General features: G+C 42.2%; 1 protein-coding gene across 2 annotated transcripts in view; it reads left to right on the forward strand.

Annotated features, from left to right (window-relative positions):
- Positions 1 to 23,817, forward strand: part of PLEKHA5 (pleckstrin homology domain containing A5) — a 280,511-nt gene that overhangs the window by 235,820 nt on the left and 20,874 nt on the right. The window contains exons 16-22 of one of the 2 annotated variants that reach the window (XM_065422970.1): positions 8,338 to 8,400; positions 11,935 to 12,015; positions 12,147 to 12,296; positions 20,521 to 20,622; positions 22,290 to 22,401; positions 22,637 to 22,683; positions 23,612 to 23,800. In XM_065422970.1, coding sequence (XP_065279042.1) covers positions 8,338 to 8,400; positions 11,935 to 12,015; positions 12,147 to 12,296; positions 20,521 to 20,622; positions 22,290 to 22,401; positions 22,637 to 22,683; positions 23,612 to 23,800 — 744 coding nt within the window. The remainder of the gene's footprint in view (positions 1 to 8,337; positions 8,401 to 11,934; positions 12,016 to 12,146; positions 12,297 to 20,520; positions 20,623 to 22,289; positions 22,402 to 22,636; positions 22,684 to 23,611; positions 23,801 to 23,817) is intronic. The other variant, XM_065422971.1, reaches the window with a different exon arrangement.

Raw genomic sequence — 23,817 nt, forward strand, 5'->3', positions numbered from 1 at the left:
GGCGCAAGGAGCTGAGAGTGAGAGGGTGTGCTGCTGGAGGACTGAGGAGCACAAGCGTTATCAGACACCAGGAGGAAGGTCCTGTGGTGAGAATAAGGAAGGTGTTTGGAGGAGGCCATGGGGAAGTAGCCCAGGGAGTTGTAGCTGTCATGCAGCTGTTACAGGAGGCAATATAGTCAGCTGCAGTCCACAGGGCCCTGGGCTGGAACCCGGAGTAGAGGGCGGGCCCGGGTTCCCCCCAAACCTCCCAGTTGACCTGGACTGTGGGTTCTTCCAGAGGGGAAGGTCTCTGGGCTGTTCCCCAACCCACATGGTGAATCTCTGAGGCAAGAAAATCAGCCAATAAGCGCAGGACCCACCAAGATAGAGGAGGAACTTTGTCACACTGTATTTTCAGTATTTACAAGTCAAACATTTTATTGTGAGATCTGGATATGGGGCAACTCAATCTATACTTTCAACCACATTTGAGGAGTTGAGCCTGGAACAAAAGATTTAATTTCCAAGATATATACAGTTTTTTGAATGAAAAAATTTTAAGAAAACAACCCAAATGAAAAGATGGGAGAGGGATTTAGGCAAATAAATTGATCTGGCTGATATGGGAAAGGCAATATAAACCCTCAATTTGTGTAGCTCATAAAGAAATTCCTGGTAAGATCCATCATATTTTTGGAACTAGGAAGGCACTTTGTTTGAAGGATTACAGGGAAAAGGAAACCTACTTGCACATGTGGTGGTTCTGTCCAGGAATTAGGGCTTGTCAACACACGGACATCAGGAAAATTAATCCAAATTAACTAAAAGTGTGAATTTTCAGTGGATTAGTTTTAAGCCACATTAAGCCACTGTGGGAATACCCCATTCAGAATTTAAAGTTTAGCTTGGATCATTTCCAAAGTGAATTAAACTAAACCAAATTAAGGCCACTTTAATTCTGAATAAGTGTTCACACAGAGGTTTAATACAGTAAAATTCATCCACTGAAATTAACTTTTTATTCATATTGAAGAAATGTAGTAATAACCAGCTACCTATCCTCTTTGGCTAGCTCTGCTGGACACATTCAGGTACAATTAGATGAGCCTGAACCAGTACCTAACAGTACGAACAGTAAATTGGAGAAAACTTAAATTGTCCCTTTGCAACATCTCTAGACAATCTGTCCTTTTCTCAGTGTTAAGTGAGGTATATTAATGTTATATGAAGGGGATTCTATTGGTGCAAATTCACGAATACGCCTAAACTAAGGCTTAAAATTTGAGACAACTTCCTGTGCTGTGTTGACTTTTCATATTTTAAAGATCACACAGGATTTTAACGTGAATGAGTTAGAATATTGTGTGTATAAAGCACAATGACATTGAAAAGACCAGATTAAAATCTGGTTAGAACAAGATGACATGCATGCCTAATGTCAGCATGTTTATGCCGAAGAAATTGGAAAACCATTTAAGAACAGATCGCTGCCCCATACTTCAATCTAGGACAGCAAGATGTTGAGTTGTCATACACTGTTCACCAGTTGCACAAATTAAAGCTGTTGATGGGCTATTAGCTTATGATCCTAATGTTTAGAAATATTTTCTAAGCTTTGTTTCTGAATTTGTTCAACATTCTTATTTGGCCTACATCCTCTTTTCCTGCATTTCTTGTCCCTATTTGAAATTCTACATGTTGCATTATGCGAAATGCAATTTTCACATCTGATATATAATACATTCAAACCACAGTATATTCTTACTACTAAAGACATACTCTTTCAGCTAAATTACATGAAAGTATCACTGAGTGTCGAATAGGTCCATGTATTCATACTAATGGGTGAAAAGGGCCTTTTAAAAAATGCTACTAGAATCTTAAAGAATATCTCACCCTCCACACAAAAGCCCCAACTTTTTATTTAATTTCCTCACTAGAACAATCTCCCAAAAGATGTTAAACATGCCATCAGTTGTGAAATTCCATGCCACAAGACTTGATTGAGACAACAAGCTTAGTGTAATTTTAAAAAGTTTTAGAAATGTGTATTAATATCTGCACTTACACTGGCTAAAATAAAAACACAAGGATACAAGCCCTCATGCTTCAGGAAATAAACCCTCCAATAGTTGTCTTAGGTTAGGAAAAAACTTCCCCTGTGAACATCTTACATAATGTCCATTTTCATGGTTTTATACCTTGCTGTGATTCGGCAGATATTGCCCGTTGTCTAAGATGCGATACTGGACTAGATGGACTACGTTTCTGTAACTTTTGAAATCTCTACTTGCTAAATTCTTCTTTGTAGATATACGTATTGTGCACAAGACTTAATTCACAGATAGGTAGAGAAATATTTTCAGCATTACATAATGGACACTACACATTTCTCATTGAATGCGATGGCAGTTGTGTAACACCATTGTAACCGCACACAGAGAAATATTTGCCCCAACTATACATGTAGCTTACACTAACAGCAAGCAATAAATAATACTTCAGGAGTATTTAAAATGCTATTAATTCCTCTGCACTCATACAGTGTGATTTCACTATATATTTAAATGTTAGCAGAAATAGGCTATGTCAGTACTTGGATAGGAAGCCTTCAAGGAAAACTCACAAGTCTGTGGGAAGTGATGTGGCAGTGCAGTAGATGGCACTCTTCCTCTTAAATCAGTGCCCTGGCAGGGTGTAAAAAGGAACTGTCACTGGAGGCGGTTCCACTGGATGCAACATAAAAACAGGCTCATGGCCACTTGGTCACTAAATATCCCGTAGCATACTCCAACAGGTAGTGTAAGCTACCTCAGTTCCTCCTGTAATTCCAATCGAATATGATGGTGTTCTTCACATCTTGCCCTAAACCATCTAGTAGATTTGCTGTACATTATTAAGCAGCTGCTCCATTGACAGTGATGGGGCAAAGTAGTTCATATAATTTTGAGATTTTCTGTGTTAAATGAATGTAAAATGTTATTTTACAATATTCTCTATTGTGTGGAGGTGAAGTGCTTCTGTAGAAGTTTCTGCCTGTTGTGTATTACAGATAAAACTGTAAAAGAATAGAAACATTTCACTGGCTATTATAGACTGTAAAAAAGTACGCTCACTGCAGGCATGCCCCTTAGCAGCTCTCTTGTCATTTAATATCCCCTGCCATCAGCTGCTCAGGCTCTGTGGTGGTCTCTCTTGTGACGTGGCCCTCTGGCCAGGTCATTTAAGTTTCTCCCCTTCTGGTGTGTTAGTGTCCCACATGACACTGGGCATCAGTATGACATCTGCCACTCCTCCAGGGCTCCTCTTCTGTTCCACTCTATTAGAGCCAAGGGCCCCAGGACTTCAAGCTATAAAAGGAAAATTATAAACCACAACAAAAGCAACTTTGGCCCCTTCTCCAGGCTTGAACTTTTAAATTATCCTGAGTCATCCTCAGCTCTCTGTTTTTCTACAGAATTCTGACTCAGAGACTACCTTGGTGGAATCTTTCCCTTGTTTGAATCCTCAACTTTCTGCCTGTGATTGGCTTTCACTCAGGTGCACTAGCAGAGTCCCCTGCACCCCTGTTAGCCTATTCCATCAAGCCCAGGATGTAAAATCTGTCCTGAAGCTCCTCTGCTCTCCACTACCCAGAGAGGGACTATGAGGTTCTTCCCCTTTCTCCCTGCAGCCCTTTTCTACTCTTAGGGTATGTCTACACTACGAAATTAGGTCAAATTTATAGAAGTCGATTTTTTAGGAAGCGATTTTATACAGTTGATTGTGTGTGTCCCCACTAAGCACATTAAGTCGGCGGAGTGCGTCCACAGTACCATGGCTAGCATCGACTTTCGGAGCGTTGCACTGTGGGTAGCTATCCCACAGTTCCCGCAGTCTCCGCCGCCCATTGGAATTCTGGGTTGAGCTCGCAATGCCTGATTGGACAAAAACATTGTTGCGGGTGGTTTTGGGTACATGTCATCAGTCGCCCCACCCTCCATGAAAGCAATGGCAGACAATTGTTTTGCGCCTTTTTTCCGTGCAGACGCCATATTGCTTTCAGCAGATGGTGCAGTAGGACTGCTAACCGTCGTCATCGAACAACTGCTTCTGCTGCCACTCTGCTCTCCTGCTCTGGCCGCAGACGGTGCAATAGGTCGGAAAAACTGGCATTCCAACCACCGCTTCCGCTGCCACTCTGCTCTCCTGTCTCGATTGATAGCAAATTTCTCCATGTTGGCTGTCATGGGCTCCCACTTCCGCTGCAACTCTGCTCTCCTGCTCTCATGAATCCATCTCGCAGGTCCTCTCGTCATTCTCGTGGCATCTCTCTATAAATATCTATTCCATCATCCACCGCTTCCACTGCAACTCTGCTCTCCTGCAGGCGCCATACCACGGCAAGCATGGAGCCCGCTCAGATCACCGCGGCAGTTATCACCGTTGTAAACACCTCGCGCATTATCCTGCAGTATATGCAGAACCAGAACCTGCAAAAGCAGGCGAGGAGGCGATGAGAGTGATGAGAACATGAACACAGACTTCTCTCAAAGCACGGGCCCTGGCAGTGGGGACATTGTGGTGGTAATGGGGCAGGTTCATGCCGTGGAACGCCAATTCTGGGCTCGGGAAACAAGCATAGACTGGTGGGACTGCATAGTGTTGCAGGTCTGGGATGAATCCCAGTGGCTGCGAAACTTTCGCATGCATAAGGGCACTTTCATGGAACTTTGATTTGCTTTCCCCTGCCCTGAAGCACAAGAATACCAAGATGAGAGCAGCCCTCACCGTTCACAAGCGAGTGGCGATAGCCCTCTGGAAGCTTGCAACGCCAGACAGCTATCGGTGAGTCGGGAACCATATGCCGGAGCATATCAGTTTGATCCTCCAGTAGCCTCAGCATTGCCTCCTGCCTTCTCTCATCACGCTGCCGCCACCTCTCCTATTGCTCCAGCTATCTATCCTCTCTCCTCGCATTCATTTTGTGCTTTCCTGGACTCTGACATTGTCTGCCTCCACGCATTTTGCTGGGCTCTTTCAGTGCGGGAGGACTGCATGAGCTCAGAGAACATTTCATCGTGAGTGCGTTTTTTTTCGCCGCCTTATCTGCGCTAGCCTCTGGGATGGAGATGATAGGGGGAGCGTCGAAACATTTGCAGCTGCGGTAGAAAAAAAAAAGGGAGAGTAGTATTTAAAAAGACACATTTTAGAGTACAAGGTTGCATTTTGCCTCTTATATTGAGGGGCTGCCGGTTTGGTGTGAGAGATCACACACACAGGGCCGGGCAACAGAATTCGGCTTGCAGGCAGCCATGGTAAGCCACAGTCTTTTGGCTTCTTTAAGTCTTCAGGGCAAATTAATCATTAAACACGCTTGCTTTTAAACCATGTATTGTATTTACAAAGGTACACTCACCAGAGGTCCCTTCTCCACATTCAAGGTCCGGGAGCCCGCCTTGGGAGGGTATTGGCTCCATGGTGATAAACCGTTCCTGGCTTTCGGGGAGAACGGTTTCTCCGCTTGTGTGCTGTGCGCTATCCTCATCTTCCTCGTCCCCAAAATCCTTAACCCCTATTGCATGAGACTCCCCCCTTGCAGGTGTCCACGGACAGGGGTGGGGTAGTGGTAGGGGCCTCCCCTAGAATTGCATGCAGCTCATCATAGAAGCGGCATGTCTGGGGCTCTGACCCGGAGCGGCCGTTTGCCTCTTTGGTTTTTTTGGTAGGCTTGCCTGAGCTCCTTAAGTTTCATGTGGCACTGCTGCGGGTCCCTGTTATAGCCTCTGTCCTTCATGCCCTTGGAGGTTTTTTTTTGTTTGTTTGTTTTTTGTTTGTTTGTTTGTTTTTTTTCCAAATATTTTGGCATTTCGTCTTTTGGAACAGAGTTCGGATAGCACAGATTCATTTCCCCATACAGCGATCAGATCCAGTACCTCCCGTTCGGTCCATGCAGGAGCTCTTTTGCGATTCTGGGACTCCATGGTCACCTCTGGTGATGAGATCTGCACGGTCACCTGTGCTGATCAGCTTGCCACACTGACCAAACAGGAAATGAAATTCAAAAGTTCCCGGGGCTTTTCCTGTGTACCTGGCCAGTGCATCTGAGTTGAAAGTGCTGTCCAGAGCGGTCACAATGGAGCACTCTGGGATAGCTCCCGGAGACCAATACCATTGTGGAAGCAGATAATTGCGTCCACACTACCCCAAATTCGACCCGGCGATGTCGATTTCAGCGCTAATCCCCTCATCAGGGAGGAGTATAGAAATCGATTTTAAGTGCCCTTTAAGTCGACAAAAATGGCTTTGTCGTATGGACGGGTGCAGGGTTAAATCGATCTAAGGCTGCTAAATTCGACCTAAACGCGTAGTGTAGACCAGGGTTTAGTTTCTTTGCTTTATAGAAAGCACATAGCTCCTCCCCCAGCTGGACTCATCTTTTAATTGAGTCTGTCCCACCCTCTAAGTGCAGCCAGCTGTTAATGGGCCCACATTAACCATTCCATTGCCTGTGTGGGGTAAACACAAACTCAAACTTAATACTATTTGAATCAAAGTATTTTACAAGTAATTATTAAATTTGTTTTAATACCTGTGGAAGTTCTGTACCTATCTCATTAAAAGTGCATTTAGATTTTCTAAATAATTATGGAATAATAGGAATAGGTGTGAATGATAGATCATCAGCCTATTTTAAGCTACGCTATAATTAAGATTGGGCTTCTGAGAACACAAATAAATTAGCTTTTTAAAAAGTCACTAAACTTGAAAAGATTTACTTTGTATATCACTATCCAAGGAAGCTGCATAATATCTAAGAGTGTTCTGGAAAGATAAATTTGGGGTCTTGAAAAGCTACATAATGTCCCTGTTGAGTTAAACAGAAATCAGTGTAAGGTTTTAACCATATTTTTGGGAGTCTGGGCCAGATTTATATTGACCATGCTTATGAGCGCACTCTTAAAATATTTCCATTCCTAAGTTCGTTCTTTAGTTCGGAAAGGAGGGTTTTTAAAAAATATATATTGTTTCTACGCTATTAGAGGTTTAAATAATAATCTTAATGAAGTGCAAAAGTGCTGTGGCTTTTTCATATTCTGATACTCATTTTCATTAAATATTCATTTTAAAGAAATTTACTATGCGGTTTTAATACACTATACATACTTTTAAATTGTCACCAGATGCATTTGCATGAGGTATGTGGAAATAATGTCTTGAAATGAAACACTTAAGTCTTTTAAAGGTTTATTGTATGTTTGGAATGCTTGTATGTTTAACTCTCCCCAATCCTTGCATTTATAAACCTCCTTTGGACTTGTGTTTCTATAGTCTCTTTTTTGCACAATTGATCTAAAAATGTTCCAGTTAAATAACATGCATATGGAGGGGAAATGTATATGTTAGGAATGAATATGCATATATTTTTATGTATTAACTAAAATGGGATATAAAAAGTTTGGCACAAATGGGTATCTATATATGTTAGCCCGTTTTAAGTATTTTAAAATATATCGCTAGCAGTCAGTCTAGAGATGAAAAGAAGTAAAAAGTTAATATGTTGAGCATTCACTCATATCAAATCAGAGTCTGAGGATCCCTTCTACTGCTGAGTAGGATGGCAGTCATAACCTTGGTAAAAAGAGTTTGCATACCTCAGCACAAGAAATAGAATTGTATCCATTTACAGTAATTGCTGTAGTATGGAGTACCGTATCTAAAAGAAAGCTGAGGAAAAAGTGCACATTTTTTAAAAAATCCCACCTACATGCCAAAAAAGTGTGTATATCTGTATATCTTACACACACTGTATACACAAAGAGCCAATTCTGTTCTTAGTTACTCTGGTGTAAATTTGTAACTACACTTGAACACACTGGAATTTCTATACACTGCCATTAACATAAAAGAGCAGAATAATAATATTTAGAATGCACACATGAAAATTAATATAGTGATATATAATTGTGTGTGGGGATCTAATCAGGATGTAATTTTATCTACTACACAGTCTAGATTTGATTGAATTTTTATATTGCAACCATAGCACTCAACATTTTTCTGAAGAATTATGCATGCCTAATAAACTTAACATAATTCCACAGTTTCAGTTTTAATTAGCAAGATTTAATAGTTTGAGAAAATAACTGTGATATACCTTTCTCCTTCTGATAATCCCTATTTGACATTCCATTAGGTACATTAAGTAACTGAGATTTAAATATTGTTTATTGATTCAAACTATATAGTCATACATTAAATGTTTGGCATTCAAATGGAATCTGATTTTGGTGTATTAAAATTTTAACTCTAAGATGAACATCATTTTCATGGTTCTGGTGGGAAGTTATTTTATGGGAATATTATTCTTCCTTATAGTTGACACAAGAAGAATGTAGGGGTACACTATACAAATATAGATCTGAAGAATTGGATATAGATGTAAGTATTTGTTTTTGGCTTACTGTGTTATTCTGATGTAGAAGTTTCTACCCTGGTCATAAAATTTAGATGCAAAAACTACTTAATATAAAACTAGTAGCAATTGCTTTAGAAGTTGGGGGAAATATTCCTGGATGTTTGAGCAAATATCCCATAGCTGGTTTTGAATGTATTGGGGTTGGGGAGATACTAGTACTGTAAGTGAATTTGTAGGGGGGAGTGTGTGTGTATATATGTGTGTATATATATATATTTGTGTGTGTATTTAAAAAAAAATCCCTCGAATCGTCAAGAGATTTACAATACTTATTTATGTAAGTCTCTTGAATCAACAAGTCTACACTAAGGGCTTGTCTACATTACCCGCTGGATCGACGGACAGTGATTGATCCAGCGGGGGTTGATTTATCACGTCTAGTCTAGACGCAATAAATTGACCGCCAAGCGCTCTCCCGTCGACTCCGGTACTCCACCAGGGTGAGAAGCGCAGGCGGGGTCGACGGGAGAGCGTCAGCTGTTGACTTACCTCAGTGAAGACACCCCGGTAAGTAGATGTAAGTACATCAACTTCAGTTACATTATTCACGTAGCTGAAGTTGCGTAACTTAGATTAATCCCTCCTCTCCCCCGCCCCCTGTGTAGACCAGGCCTTAGATGCACTGTTTGTAGACCTGTAGGCCTTTTCTAAAGTACATGTTCCATATGCAGTTTTAAAATGGGTAAGTTTGTGAAATCAATTATTTTAAAGCTATTAAATGCATATAGTCCTTTTTCATGACTACTGCCCATGTCAAATTTCAGTTTTTTAAAGCTTCAGCCACTATAAAGGGATTACAGGAAAAATTAACATTACATTTACACATGGTTTGTTCTCATTTTAGTTATAAACATGCACAAAACTGGCTCAGCTGGTTTCTGTGAGTGACAGAAATGGAAGGTTACGTATTCACTGAATATAATATGTGAGATAAGGCATGTTAGTTGAGGCTAAATATTACAACATGAATGTGTCCTGTCCAACTGAGCCATGTACATTAATTGTAGAAGGTTTTGCAGATGCTTTATTGCCTAAACTCAGGCCATAGAAGAAAGTATTTTCTAAGGGTATGTCTACACTGGCAAGTTTCAGCACCACAAGTTATACCACTTTTATTAAAACGCTGGGATTAAACAATGTTGCATGTCCATACTGTGCTCCTTGTGACACTGGAGCGCATCCACATTAGCAGCCCTTGCAGCGGCAAAGACAGCAGTGCATTGTGGTAGCTATCAAGCTGTGCAACTGGACGCAGGGTGCTTTGGGAAGGGTTTGCAATGCCTCATGGGGCACGCACAGCATCACATGATGCAGGTTTCTCAATCCCATTGTTCCTTGGGCATCCTACTACACTGCCAGCTGATTTTCAACTGAAGTTGGGGGAGGGGAGGAGAAAGTGTGATAGGGAGTGTGTGTATGGGGGGGGGGAGAGACTGTTTTGGGGGACAGTTTGTGTCAGCATGCTGTCTTGTAAGTTCAGACAGCGGCAGGAAGTAACCAGTCTTGGGGGAGGGGAAACCCTGACATCAGCCCCTGCCTCCCTCCCTGGGCTCTCTGCACAGCGCGCGGTGCTTTGGAAGGGGAGGGGTGCATGTCTCCAGGGCAGCTGAGTTCAAAACAGTGAGGAGAGTAGTCACTTGAGGCATTATGGGACAGCTCCGGAGGCCAATTGCAGCTCAGAAAGCAATCAAGTGTCTACACTGGCAATAGAGTGCTGGAGCCTCTGCACAAATAGCCTTACGACTCTCGTCGAGGTGGGTTTTTTTGCAGCGCTGCAACTGAGGAGTTTCTGCGCACAAAGTGGCTTAGCAGTGTGTCCACGTTTGCAGTTTGAGTGCAAAAAGCTGCTTTACTGCACAGAAACTTGCCAGTGTAGACAAGCCCTAAATGTTTCACCACTTGAGTCTAACACAAAAGACAGGTGGGTACAATGCCTTACTTGACTTGTTATGTTAAATACAAGTATTTTACCTTTTCCACTCATTTGATGACAACTCACTTTACTTTCTAAGTCTAATACAGTAAAAGGTAAAAAGCTGTTTTATAAGTTTACATTTGAGATTTAGAAAAAAGAAACCGTATTTAATATGTAAGCAAAAATGTCATTGAGAGCAGATTTGAGTGTTTCAGAAAGCAAGATAAAAGGTCAGTGCAATCTCACAACATAACTCAGTATATATTTGATACCACTGTGTGTTAATATGCCTAAAAGGGAGGCTGAAAGTGGAAATCTCCGGATTCTCCACAGCTTTTCTTAAATTAAAGCCATTTCCACTTGTTGGTGCTGAGACCATTTGCTTCATCTGGTCTTTCTGTAAGTAATTTGGGCCTGGTTCACCCTACTAGCACAAAGGGAGGCAAACTGCACTTCCAGGCCAGCAGGGCTGTTTGATCCCTAGGGAAGGTCAGTCAGTCTGTTTATACCTCCTCCCTCCCTGGGGAGTTAGCCTTACCCTCCAGCTGTTGAAAGCTGTCCACAAGATATTCTAATTAAGTGTATTGCTGGGCATCCTGAGCAGCGCCCCAGTGCAGTAAATGTTGCTGGTGCCTTATGCTGCTCTGACCTTCAGGTGGACTTCTGATTGGATGCATGCAGAATGAGTCAAGCTAATGTCTCTGAATTAGTTAAATTCTAGCAGTATGTGTGTAAAGTTTTATTTGACTGTAAAATCCATTACATTTCATTACAGGAAATGTGAGAATCGTTATATACCCTATGTACTCTGATGGGAATAAAAACCATAACTGACAACAGATTTTATTTTTGCCTATGCTGGAATCTCTTTGTCAGTGTAATGGAAGCTTATACTACTGATGAGTTCTTCAGAAGAATGCTGGCCCTTAAAATAAAACTTGCAATGGAAAACTTTTTTAGAGAAACCATTGCCTCCGCAGAACACATCAGCAGCTGAAATTCAGATGTCTGTGTGTTTTAGCAATTTGATAGTACTTAGTACTGTGTAAAGTAAAAGACTTAGTGCTGCCCGTCATCTTCAAGCTAATGGCATTGCAAAACAAATAATCTATCACCAGAGTAGTCACACATACGTGTTTAACAGAAGGGTGTGAAAATAGAACCACACAGGGCTCCCACAAGCTTGCTTTCGGCTTTGGTGAGTAATTGCTCAAAACAACCTTCTGTAATATAGGATAGAAAAGAATGGATCTACTTAATATGTACCCCAACCATGGCCTGCAGGTGGGTCAAAATAGTGTGATCAGCTGTAGTAAAAGCTGCTGTGAAATCTAGAAGACTTAGCTGTAGAATAACTAGTTACTACATTTGACCCATGCTGTTTGAAATTACAGTAATACTCTAGTTAATAGGGCCTTTTTCAGAGTCTTAGGCTGCTTTGAAAATTCAATATTTAACTTTACAGCATTTAAAGTTAAATATATAGTAATAACAAAACTTTAATACTCGATTTGATACTGTGTTAATATAGATGATATGCAGAATAATAAATACTAATTACAACCATATTCTCTTAAACTAGACTAAGCTTAGCCGATTATGTGAACAAGATAAAGTGGTACAAGCACTGGAAGAGAAACTTCAGCAGCTACACAAGGAGAAAGTAGGACAATTATATTTATTACCTAAAATGGATGTTATTTTACATGGCTATTATCACAACACTGATAAAGTAAAAAGAAAATCAACCCAATGATGCAGAACATTAAAAATTAATTCTTTTTATTATAATAGTACACGCTTGAGCAAGCTTTGCTATCAGCCAGTCAAGAGATAGAAATGAATGCAGATAACCCAGCTGCCATACAGAATGTAGTCTTACAGCGAGATGACTTACAGAACGGACTGCTTAGCACTTGTCGAGAAGTGTCTCGAGCTACTGCAGTAAGTAATAGATTTTTTGCCAGTAAAATTCAATGAGGTGTTAAGCGATTTTTCTTCATGTTGGTACTTTTAATTGAGTTGTCTGCGGGTTCTTTCTTTATTATATCCCAGCATCTTTAAATTGTCTTTAATTTACCTCGAGCTTCTGGTGAGGCAGATAGAAAAATATGTTCTTTTTAATTCAGTCAACAGGTGAAATCTTTTGCCTTAAAAGGGACAAATGCATATAAACTGTAATTGATTTGGCAACTTTTTTCTGTGAGATGAAGAGTTGATTATAGAGTGAGTTATATAATACCAATAAACCATATCTTATTGAGAAGTTCTGATGATAACTTAAGATGCTGCACTTAATTTTCCAAAAATGTATTGGCTCCTTTGTAAATATGTTAATATACAATAGAAGCAACCACAGAGAGGTCGTATTCTCCTGTTAAGTTTACTATATGTTGTTCTTAGAGTAGATGTAGCAGTGTGTTCCACTTAGGTATGTGTGCGCCCACAATGCCAGAGCTGGAGAATTTTCCGTAGTAGTACCTGTATAGGGGCTGTGCTTGCACCTCATGGCCATAGTTCCTCCCCTAGATATATGAGGCAGCACTGCCCCGAGCCCTCTCAGTTCTTTCTTACCGCCCATGGCTGGAGTCAGAGCTGTGTGTGGTTTTCATCTCCCAATCCCACTATTTTAGTGACTTTTCTAGTTGTATATAATGAATTAGTATCCATAGTATAGCGTTAGTTAGATTTAGTGTTAGTTAGCTGTAGTTTAAGTGTTTCCCTGGTGATGGCCCTCACCAGGATTGACGTTGTTTAAGGAAGCAATCCCCTTCAATGATCCACACGTGGTGCTTGCTGTGCCTAGGTGAAGCCCATGTCAAGGAGCAGATCATTCACCAAATGGACTTAGGTGGCGAGGGATCTTCAGCTGTTGCTCAAACAGGCCTGCTTCAGCACCAAGGCCATCGTCATCATGGAGCTGGCGCGTCTCCAGAGACACAGAGGAGTTGTTCCTTGTCAAGTGCGTCAAGGAAAAGGTCGCATAAAACTGACCAAGGTTGCTCCAGGCCCTGTGGGGACTTGTCTTCCTCCTCCAGAAGAAGCGCGGATCGGCACCAGATGAATGCCAATGCACGGGATGGAGCATGACCTGTCAACCACTTCCCAGTATACTATGTAAGGAGGGTCAGAGACACCATGCCCTTGACTCCAATTCTGGCCACGGGGTGTCCACTGAGTCCGGTACTGACGAGGATGATGCTGACACCAGCTGTTTCTAAGCCAGCGATTAATCAGGAGCCAATGGACCTCTGCCTTTCGGTTCCTACCTCGCCCTTGGTCCAGGACTTTGCAGGCCTGCATCTTTTATAGCCCCATTGGCTGGGCAGGCTGCTGAAGCTGAGAGTTTGTCTGCACGGTGCCCTGAGATCTCTTTCGCAGTCAGTGAAAGTAGGGCTGGTGCTGGGCTCAGCACACATTTGGGAAGCCTTTCCCTCCCCGGAGACAGCAGGACTACCCCAGAAAGGGCCATAGGTACCATAGGAGAAAGCAGTCTGGTCTGGGGTTCAGATAATCCACATGCCCTCTCTTAGTGCCTCCCAAGCCCCCCGTTTGACTCCATTGGTCCATAGCAGTGTTCCAGTCATCTCTCCTTTCTCCCCACTTCCTCCATTTGGGAACAGGCTGACCCACTTTCATAATGCTTGGTACTCCAATCACCACTGTTGGGCTGTGTCATCCAGTTCCTTTCCATCCTTCCTCCTTCTGTCCTTCAGGGACCCCTCTCAGGAAGCAGGTTTGCTCTTTACTGGCTTTGGGAGCAGCAGAGGAGGTGCCGCTGGAACATCAGGGTCATCGTTTCTATTCCCAGTACTTTCTGGTGTCCAAATCCAAGGTAGAGGTGAGACCCATTCTTGAGCTTCATGGCCTCAACAATTATATTGGATAAATGACATTCCGAATGGTCATTCTATCGACTGTCCACCCTGCGTTGTCTCAGAATGGCTGGTTTACTGCTCTGGACCTTCAGTATACCTACTTCCATGTGGTGATTTTGCCAGGCCACAGAAAATTCTTTCGATTCGTTGTGGCAGTGTCATTTTCAGTACACGCTGCTTCCATTTGACTTGTCTTCTGCCCCCCTGGGTTTTTACCAAATGCATGGTCATTGTGATGGCATATTTCATGAAGAAAGGAACCCACATCTTTCTGTATCTGGGTGACTGGTTACTGAGGGGCAGGTTCAAAAAGAAAGTTCTTGCTCACATCGACAGTACTCTGCATTTGCTCAACCATCTGGTTCTCATCCTAAATACTGGAAAGTCAACTTCAGTTGCCGCTCAGAAAATTGTGTTTGTTGGGGCCTTAGTAAATTCTACACGTTCAGGAACATTTCTGCCGACCGACAGTTTTCAGGCAATTTGCCATCTTTGCCTCAGTCTGCAGTCTCAGCTTTCCACGTCAGTGTCCCAGATGTGCCTGAAGCTCTTTGGCCATATGTCCACTTGCATGCAGGTAGTCCAATTTGCAAGGTTTCGCTCTCTCTCTCTCACTCTCTCTCTCACACACACACACTCTCTCTCTCTCTCTCTCTCGCCAGGGCATTCATTCCCTTTTCTGCCCCTTGCCAACCAGGTCTGTTGTCACCGACACGTCCCTGATGGGTTGGGGAGCACACCTGGGGTCACTGAAAGTCCAAGGTCTGTGGTGGGAGCAGGAGGCCTCACTACATATCAACGTGCTGGAGCTTGGGGACACCTACAATGTATGTCATTGTGGATGGACTACTGGGCTCAGTGGTTCACATACTTACTGAAAATACCGACAAGATGTATTATGTGAACAAGCAAGGGGGAGCGGAGCACACATCTCCAGTCTTCTCATACTGTCGGTTCAGCATCCCCATATTGCTTCCTCTCCATCCCGAACTACTCACTCAGAATAACGTTTGCATCCTCTATCCTACACTCAGTTCCCTGCATCTCATGACATGGCTGCTGCATGGCTAAACGAAGAGGAAGAGCGGTGTTCAGCAGCTGTTCAACAGGTACTGCTCAACAGAAGAAAGCCATCTACCAGAATGGGCTATTCAGCTAAATGGAAGAAGTTTTCAGTGTGGTCATTGGGCTATGGAATTCAACTGATGCTGGCTTCTATCCACGACATCTTGGAGTATCCTGCTGCACCTTCAGTGGTTGGGACTTGCACTTAGTTCAATGAAAGTGCATCTGGCAGTGATATCAGCCTTTTATTCCCCACATTCAGAAAAGATCAGTCTTCTCCAATGCCATGGTAGCAAGATTCTTAAAAGGGCTTCATCTCCATTTTCCGGTCTGAGAGCCAGTTACTCAGTGGAACTGTAACACTGTCCTAGTGGCTTTAATGTGATCTCTGTTCGAACCCCTGGTATTTTGTTCCATTTTGGTTTTGTGTCAGAAAACTGCATTCCTGGTAACGATAACATCAACAAGGAGAGTCTGAGTTGCAGGCTCTGATGGCAGAGCCTCCTTATACACAGCTCTCCAAGGTCAGAGTAACTTTACGACCACACCCCAATTTTTTATCTGAAGTGTTTTCACAGTTTCATTTGAAGCAGGCAGTATATTTACCTGTGTTCTTTCCTAAGTCATTCATCTCCGGAGGAGCAGTGTCTCCACACGTTAAATGTCAGGCAATGTCTAGCCTTCTTTCTGGACAGGATTAAACAGTTATGTGCTTTGCCTTGCCTGTTTGTATCACATGCAGATCGTATGAAGTGTCAGACGATTTCTTCAGATGATCTCTAAATGGATAACCTCCTATATCAAGACTGCTTCAGCTATGCCTCCTCCGCGAGTGCAAGTTCATTCTACAAGAGCTCAAGCAACATCAATAGCGTTCCTCGGTGATGTCCCAATATTGGACATTTGCAGGGCTGCTACGTGGTCATCCGTACATATGTTTATTAAACCGTTATGCCATCACCGCATCTTTCAGGATGCAAGTTTTGGTAGGGCGGTCCTGCAGTCCTTGTTTAGGTAGACTCCAGCCCTGCCTTCTGGGGGGTACTGCTAAGTGAGTGAGTGAGTCAGCTAAGTGGAATAATTTGCTGCATCTACTTGAAGAAGAAAGTTAGTTACTGTAACTGTAGTTCTTCAAAATTTGATGCAGAAGTGTATTCCACAACCCTCCCTTCATCTTCTCTGCATTAGTCTTGTCTCGTGATATTCAGTGTGAAAGGACAGAATGGGGTCAGGGTGGTGCTGCCTCATATAGCCGGGGAAGGGCTACGGCCACAAGGCAGGAGCATCACCCCTCTGTGGGTACTGCTAGGCAAAATTCTCTGGCTCCAGCGCACTGAGTGCGCACACACCTAAGTGGAGTACACGTTTGCACCACATCTTGAAGAGCCACAGTTACTATAAGTAACCTTTTCTTTTTGTTGGTTGCTGCTGTGCACAGTGGAAACATACATTGGAATGCTCTCATTTATTCTTCAGAGCTTTGGTAATTTATGAAGGGAATCCCTCTACTGATGTAAAGTTAAGTGGATTCCCTTATTTCCCACACTAGTGTAAGCTGTTTCAAAAGGATAATTTTGTTCAAGTACTTGATTTTTGCTGGGGGGAAACTGGTTATCAGTTTGGATGGGTAATAGTATTGGACTAGATTTATGCTCTGATTTGTGCCTAATACAATCCCAATGAAGTCAGTGGGGCCACACAGAATGCAGAATTTGACTCTTTGATGTCAGGAAATACTTCAGTAATATGCGTGTGATATATTATCAAGGGATTGAATTTAAGTAAAACTTTAGTTGAAAAGTGAAATACACAGAATGGCACCTGTGGAATACTAAAGGTTGTAAAAAGAAACTTCATCCACTTGGCATAGCCCAGCAGAGTTTATATGAGAATCACCACTTGTTGCCATGCAACAGAAGCAGGGTGGGAGTGTAAAGGGGCATTCACCTCTTGAGCACCTCCCAGCAGCTGGGTATGGTACCACAGTCCTTTTCTCACCTCTGGTGCCCCTTGCAGGCTGTCAGCAGACCTTTGTTGGTCTTCAGTGGCTTGGCATTCATTGAGTCACAAAATCCAAATGAACGCCCTAATAATGTATTGGAGTCCAACAAATAAGCAATCTATTTCCCCTCTCTAGGATTTTCATCCCTAGCTATGGGCCCTCTAAATTCAGCTCCTTGTTCAGGCCCACACACTACTCTGGATTCCAACCCCGGGACTCTACACACAGTAGCCACGTACTGCTTACTCCAGTCCTGGCCCTCTTCTTACTGGGCCCTTGGATATCCAGCGTGATCTCAGGGCTAGCATCCTCAGGTTCTTCTCCCTCTTCAATCTGCATGTAAGTTCAGACAGCCATAAACTCTGATACTTTTTGGGCTGCTTTTAGTCAGAGAGAGCACCCTTCTTTGCTCTTCTGGTCCCAGCCAGGAACCGCCCCTGCAGCTTCTTTTACCTGAGCTATGATTGCTTCGGTAAGGTCTCCCTAAGCAGGCCTGGAGGACCCACCTTCACTGCTTCTGGAACAGGGTGTAGTAGGACCACAAGGCCTCCTGTAGGGAACTGCAAAGGCCAGATACACCCTGTCAGAGGGACCCTCGTATATAAAACTGTACACTAGCTCCCAACTTGTTTTAATGTTTAACAGTGAAAAGAAAAACTTAAACAGTCGCATTTTAAAATATTTGTTTCTCCATCACAGATGACTATTAAAGCAGGTTGGAATGTGATTTATAGTGTAGCGGTGTCTCAAATAACATTTTTAGCAAGATGGATGCCTCATCACTAGGCTCAGAAGCTTTGATTAATAGCCCTGCATACAGTTAAATAAATGGAACATTTCTGCACTCTGCAAATGTTGTGTTCCCTTCATCTTCCACTGTTTTAATGGTGGATTTTTCTCTGTCCTTGTGGTCAGAGGCTGACTAGACATTATGTCATGGCTAGGGAATAGGATTGCCCCTACTGAAAACCTTTGTTAGTTTTCTCTGCTTCCAGAATGGTGCAAAAGGCAGGCTACAGACCTCCATTTGTGACAGTCATCTTGATTCTAAATTTAAACACTTTCTTCATCCTGTGTCATTTGAAACTTTTATTCTCTCAGTGGGCTTCTTTACTCAAGAGAAATACATTTTTTAGACATAGTATTCAATACTCTTGTCTAGAAAAGATTTATTATATTTAATACTATGTCAGCTGGTTGTCATTAATCCTAAAGTGGGACTGCCCAGGGTTCACCATGACACAGCTGATACAAAACTAAATACAACGGTCCAATTATACTTAGTGATTAATGTTAGTTAAACACATAATCCCTAGGAGAATCCAGACCCATGAAGGAGGGTTGGCCACTGCCACCTCCTGCCCACTTTTCACAGGAACTCTGGGGAAGATTGCCAGTTCCAACCATGTTTGGAAGTGTGTCTCACAGAGCTGATTGATCAGTTACCAGATCTGGAACTGGACTGAAAACAGGAAGGAACAGCAGAAGCAATGTGGCTGTTCTACTCATTAGCAAAGCAGAACCTGAGAACAGCATTACTGCTTCTTCTATCCCCTGCAGCTCTTGATGCTCTTAAGTGGCTTCTCAGGTCACAGTGGTCCTGCTGCTAATGTGCTCCCTGCCTCAGACTTGTTGCAAAGAGTGACAGCACTGTTGCATCATTGAGACACTCCCATCCTCCTCCTCCTCCATCACCTCCCTCCCCCCCTACAGTCAGCTAGCCAGTTAGCTAGGGTGCCAACAAATATAATACTGTGGCTGTTTGCCTGGGGAAGCAGACAGGTTATGTTCCTTTCCCTGGACAAGGCATGGCCCCTCCACACTCAGACCATTTCTGTATGTGGAAAATACTATTCCTGCTGTAGCTCCCTGTCCCTGCCCAAGGCTCCCAGCCTGATCCCCAAATATAAATCAGTCGGGACAGACTCTTAAAAGGGTCAAGACAAAACCGTAATCATCAATAAACAGAAGCCTTGGTCTTACCCCTGAAAACAAACCTAAAAAGGAGACATCCTGGCTATAACTCTGACCCCTGCCCAGAGTCCATCAATATCTTACATTAAACATCAACAAGATAGATGGAAGGGTGGGGAACCTAAAGAAGGGAAAGTTAATCCTGATTCTCTTTGATGGGACAATGTCTGTCTCACAAGCCTTGCACTTTCAAAGACCAAAAAAGGCACAATCACGTCACTCTCCAACTTGTCACCATTCCAGCATTGTAAGAGAGACAAGGCAAAGAATCTTAAAAGGAAGAAAATAATCTTGGTCACTTAGTTAATGGTCTCCAGAGGAAGGGCATCTGTCCCAATTGGATGGAGAAGAAGAAAGAAACTCAAGACAGACACCTTTCAAGGTTATGTTAAATAAACTTTTTTCAGAACTCCAGCCTGAGCAGCCAGAAGAACAGGAAGTGACAGACAAAATCCCAGAACAAAAATCTTGCCCTTTAAATTCTAAGGAGGAGCTTTGTGTCCCCATCCATCCATCCACGATTCGGAGATTCAGAAATGCAGAATGAGCATTACCTGGCCAGTCTAGATGACCCAATTGGCAACTCCACAGGTTTTACTTGCTGTTGAAGGACAAGCTGGGCTTGAGTTATTCTGCCTTAGGTGGAAGCAGCAGCCTCTTCAAACAGTGGCCTCAGAGAAGGGTGAGTTTTTACCCTCCGTACTCATGGATAGAAAGATAATCCACTCTAAGGCATGATTCTGGACTTGGCCTGAAGGCATCTGTAAAACTCAGAGGAAAGACTATTAAAAATCTTAATTCTGAATTAGACACCGTACTTTTGTCCTGTTAAATAATAATAAAAATAAAAAAATCTACCAATGCATCCTGTGGGGGAAAATTGACAAAATTTAGTCTGCTGCAGTGGGTGATAATTGAAAGTCTTGTTTGTCTCCAGACGTGTTTGGAGTGTGAGGGAGGAATTAAGACAAAGGGTCCAAGAAGGAAATTCTCAGGTGCAAGCAAATTTTTTCCCCTTCTTTATCTTGTTGCCCACAGAAGAAAATAGATGAAACACCAATTGAAATTGAAAAACTATTTTTAAACAGGACCAAAATGAATTTCTTAATTTGTTCTTGAGAGGTACTGCTGAACTTGCATCTGCTGAGCTGAGAAAAAAATGGTGCACGTTTTTTAAACCGCTAACATCTCTTTTTAACTTGTCAACACCTAACGTGAGATCTCAATACTACTTTTCTTCTAAATTAAGGAACTGGAAAGAGCATGGAGGGAGTATGACAAATTAGAATATGATGTAACAATTACAAGGAACCATATGCAGGAGCAGCTGGACCGACTTGGGGAAGTTCAGGTATAGAAGAATTGTAATATGATTTTAAATCTGTTTAAAATACAAAGTTAAAACAAACAACCTCTTTATTTCATGCCTGTTTGATTCTTCCTGAAAGAATAAAAGAAAATAAAATAATTCTTCAATAAAAGGAAGAGGAGGGAAAAATGAGATTGTCCTTTGCTGCTTTTTTGGTATTATTTTTTATTATTTGTATTACTGTAATGGCCAAAATGGTAGTTTGGGTTTTTTGTTTTTCTGGGGAGAAGGGGGGGAATATTATGTATTTCATTTTTGCCCTGTTTTATTACTTTGGAAATATGAGGCATATCATGTCTAGTCTTCCTAATTTTTTCTTAACATGCCCTTGAAGGAGCCACAGAAATGGAAATGTTTCAAGCCTTAATTGGAGGAGCAGATGTGTTACAAATTTAACACAGAAATTCTTCTTCCTAAGTGACTATCAAGCAGCTGAGTTAAATCAGTGGTAGCAAAGCCAAGCAAAAATAGTTGAACAGTCTGAATAAAAATTCCTTCTTCTCTTAATTAGGTTTTACACTTTGGTACTCTGCATGTCTACCCTGGTATTCCTGGAAGATACTGTAGGTACCTAGCATGATGACAAGTCTTAAATTTCTAATGCAATAAGTCAGTGGTTCCCAAACTTGTTCCGCCTCTTTTGCAGGGAAAGCCCCTGGCGGGCCAGGCCGGTTTGTGTACCTGCCGCGTCCGCAGGTTTGGCTGATCGCGGCTCCCAGTGGCCGCGGTTCGCTGCTTGGCCTGGAGCAGCAAACCACAGCCACTGGGAGCCGCAATTGGCCAAACCTGCGGACGTGGCAGGTACACAAACCGGCCCGGCCCGCCAGGGGCTTTCCCTGCAGAAGCGGCGGAACAAGTTTGGGAACCACTGGGGGGGGGGGCGGGGGGAGTGTAGGGAACCCTGTGCAGAGGAGCGCCACAAGCCATGCATGCTACAGATTGGCTTTCCACACACAACCATGGAAGGGATATTGCAGATGATTGGTAGGAGCAGGGAAATAAGTACACAGCAGACCCATTGGCACAAATTTTGAATGGATATGGGGGCACACATCGGCCCATAGTTTATTCATCAGTGTAGAGTAGTTCATTCAGGACAAAGACAAACTCAATTCCACACTGTCAGTCATGCTGCTTTCATGTTGATTGGATCCACCTACGAGTCTGTACTGATGGTGTTCCCTTTTGGCCAATGCAAGACATGCAAACAGCTCAACATATGAAGAATCATCCCACAGAGCAGAGCTGTGGTAATGTGTACAGTGGTGAATTCCCTTGTTTCCATTCTCCTTTGTAGATTGAGACATTGTGTCCTCCTTTGTCACTAGTGAAATGCTCTACTGTCAAATTGCTTAATTTTCATTTTGGAAGATGAGATTTGCAAAGCCGCTGAATCAGGCAGCTGGAATGTGTGAGCAGTCAATTGTTGTGATGGTGGCTACTTCACTAACCACCCTGGAGAGGATACACTAACCTCCAGATAGTGTGAACATTATATCAGTGTGGATGGGGAGTGTCAATTATCAGATTGCTTCCTAAATCCTGGTTCCTTTCACTAAGGAGAGAACATTGTGTACTGTCTACAGACAGTAAAATTGTTTGTTCTTCCACCATATTATACGTGCTGTCCCATGTCTTTTTACCGGCAGACTGAGTCAGCAGGTATACAGCGTGCTCAGATTCAGAAGGAACTTTGGAGAATTCAAGATGTCATGGAAGGTTTGAGTAAACATAAACAACAAAGAAGTTCTACAGAGACAGGTAAATGGGCTGCTTTTATTAAACCACATTGTACTTCTAGGGAATAAACTTTAATTGCTTTTTTGCTTGACTGAAAACTGTTTGATATCATAGTGGCTGGAAACAAGAGTAACTGAAATTATTTACCAGTTGAAATTACTGTGTTTAAGCCTTTCGGTCAATACAGAGGCAGGCTTTTGTTCTAGTTCATAAATAGTTATTTATTGTAAACCGATTTTCATGTTTTTTTAAACAGGTACCATCGGATCAAAGTCTTTTTCAGCTATTAAATGTAAAAATGAGGTATGATTTTAGTAGTTTTATATTTTAGCATCAATGAATTTCTGAATTAAAAATTATTGGCTGACTAAAATTATTTCTGAACTCTTCTAATGGTATCAGAAATGTGTATTCAGTATATTTAAATTGGCAGATCCGTTACTGAATTATTGGATTACTTTTGAAGGTTAAAGTCCCATATAGTAATTCTAAATTTTTCATTTCTTCTGTGACTTCATATTCTTACCAATTCATGATTCTGTGTCCCCATTCCTCACCCTTTTTTGTTCCCAGGCCTCTACCCCAAAAGTGTAAATCCTGATTTTTTTCCCCACACACACATTTCATGGAGAGAAAAATTATATTGTTTTACATCTCTCTTCATATATAAAGCCTGGTTCGCAGATGTGCCGAGCACCCCAACAACAGATTAAATCGATGGCAGCTCCAAGTGTTCAACCCATCTGGAAATCAGGCCCATAATGTCTAGAAATCATAGCTTTAAAGGGACACTGTCAACGTGTTACACTCAAAATTTAAGCTTGGTTTATAAAGGTTATAGAAAATCTAATATGCACCAAAATCTTTTAATAATATTGAATTTCAATTAAAACGGTGGGGTAACAAAATCAGTATGCTTAGTCACAACAGAAGCATGTCTGTGCATGAGAGGCAGAAAGTACAACAGATAGAAATGAAAGCATAACTAGCTGAGTGAGATGCAGAAAGTAAATGGTGAAAATGAGATTTAAAAGAGAAGTATTTCAATCTCTGAATCTAGATGGTGTTAGTAAAACAATGTTGCTTGTTAATATATCTTTTTAGTATGACAGTGTCCCTTTAATTCCAAAACACAAAGCTTGTATAGCTACAGTAATATACTTTTTAAAAGTTATAAATAATTGTAAAAGGTGTGCATATCTAAATAAGGTGACTATTCTACAATCTTTAGGAAGAGGAAGTAGTCCCACCTCGTCCTCCACTCCCTCGGTCCTATGACTTTACAGAGCATCCTCCCATAATCCCCTCTCTGCCCAGTGATAGCAGCTCCTTGCTCTGTTATAGTAGGGGCCCAGTACATCTGCTGGAAGAAAAGAAGATTCACCAAGTTCAAGGATATCAGAGAAATGGATCTTACTGTGTAAGTGGCTAAAATTG

This window comes from Emys orbicularis, chromosome 1 (genome assembly GCF_028017835.1).
Source record: "Emys orbicularis isolate rEmyOrb1 chromosome 1, rEmyOrb1.hap1, whole genome shotgun sequence".
NCBI lineage: Eukaryota > Metazoa > Chordata > Testudines > Emydidae > Emys > Emys orbicularis.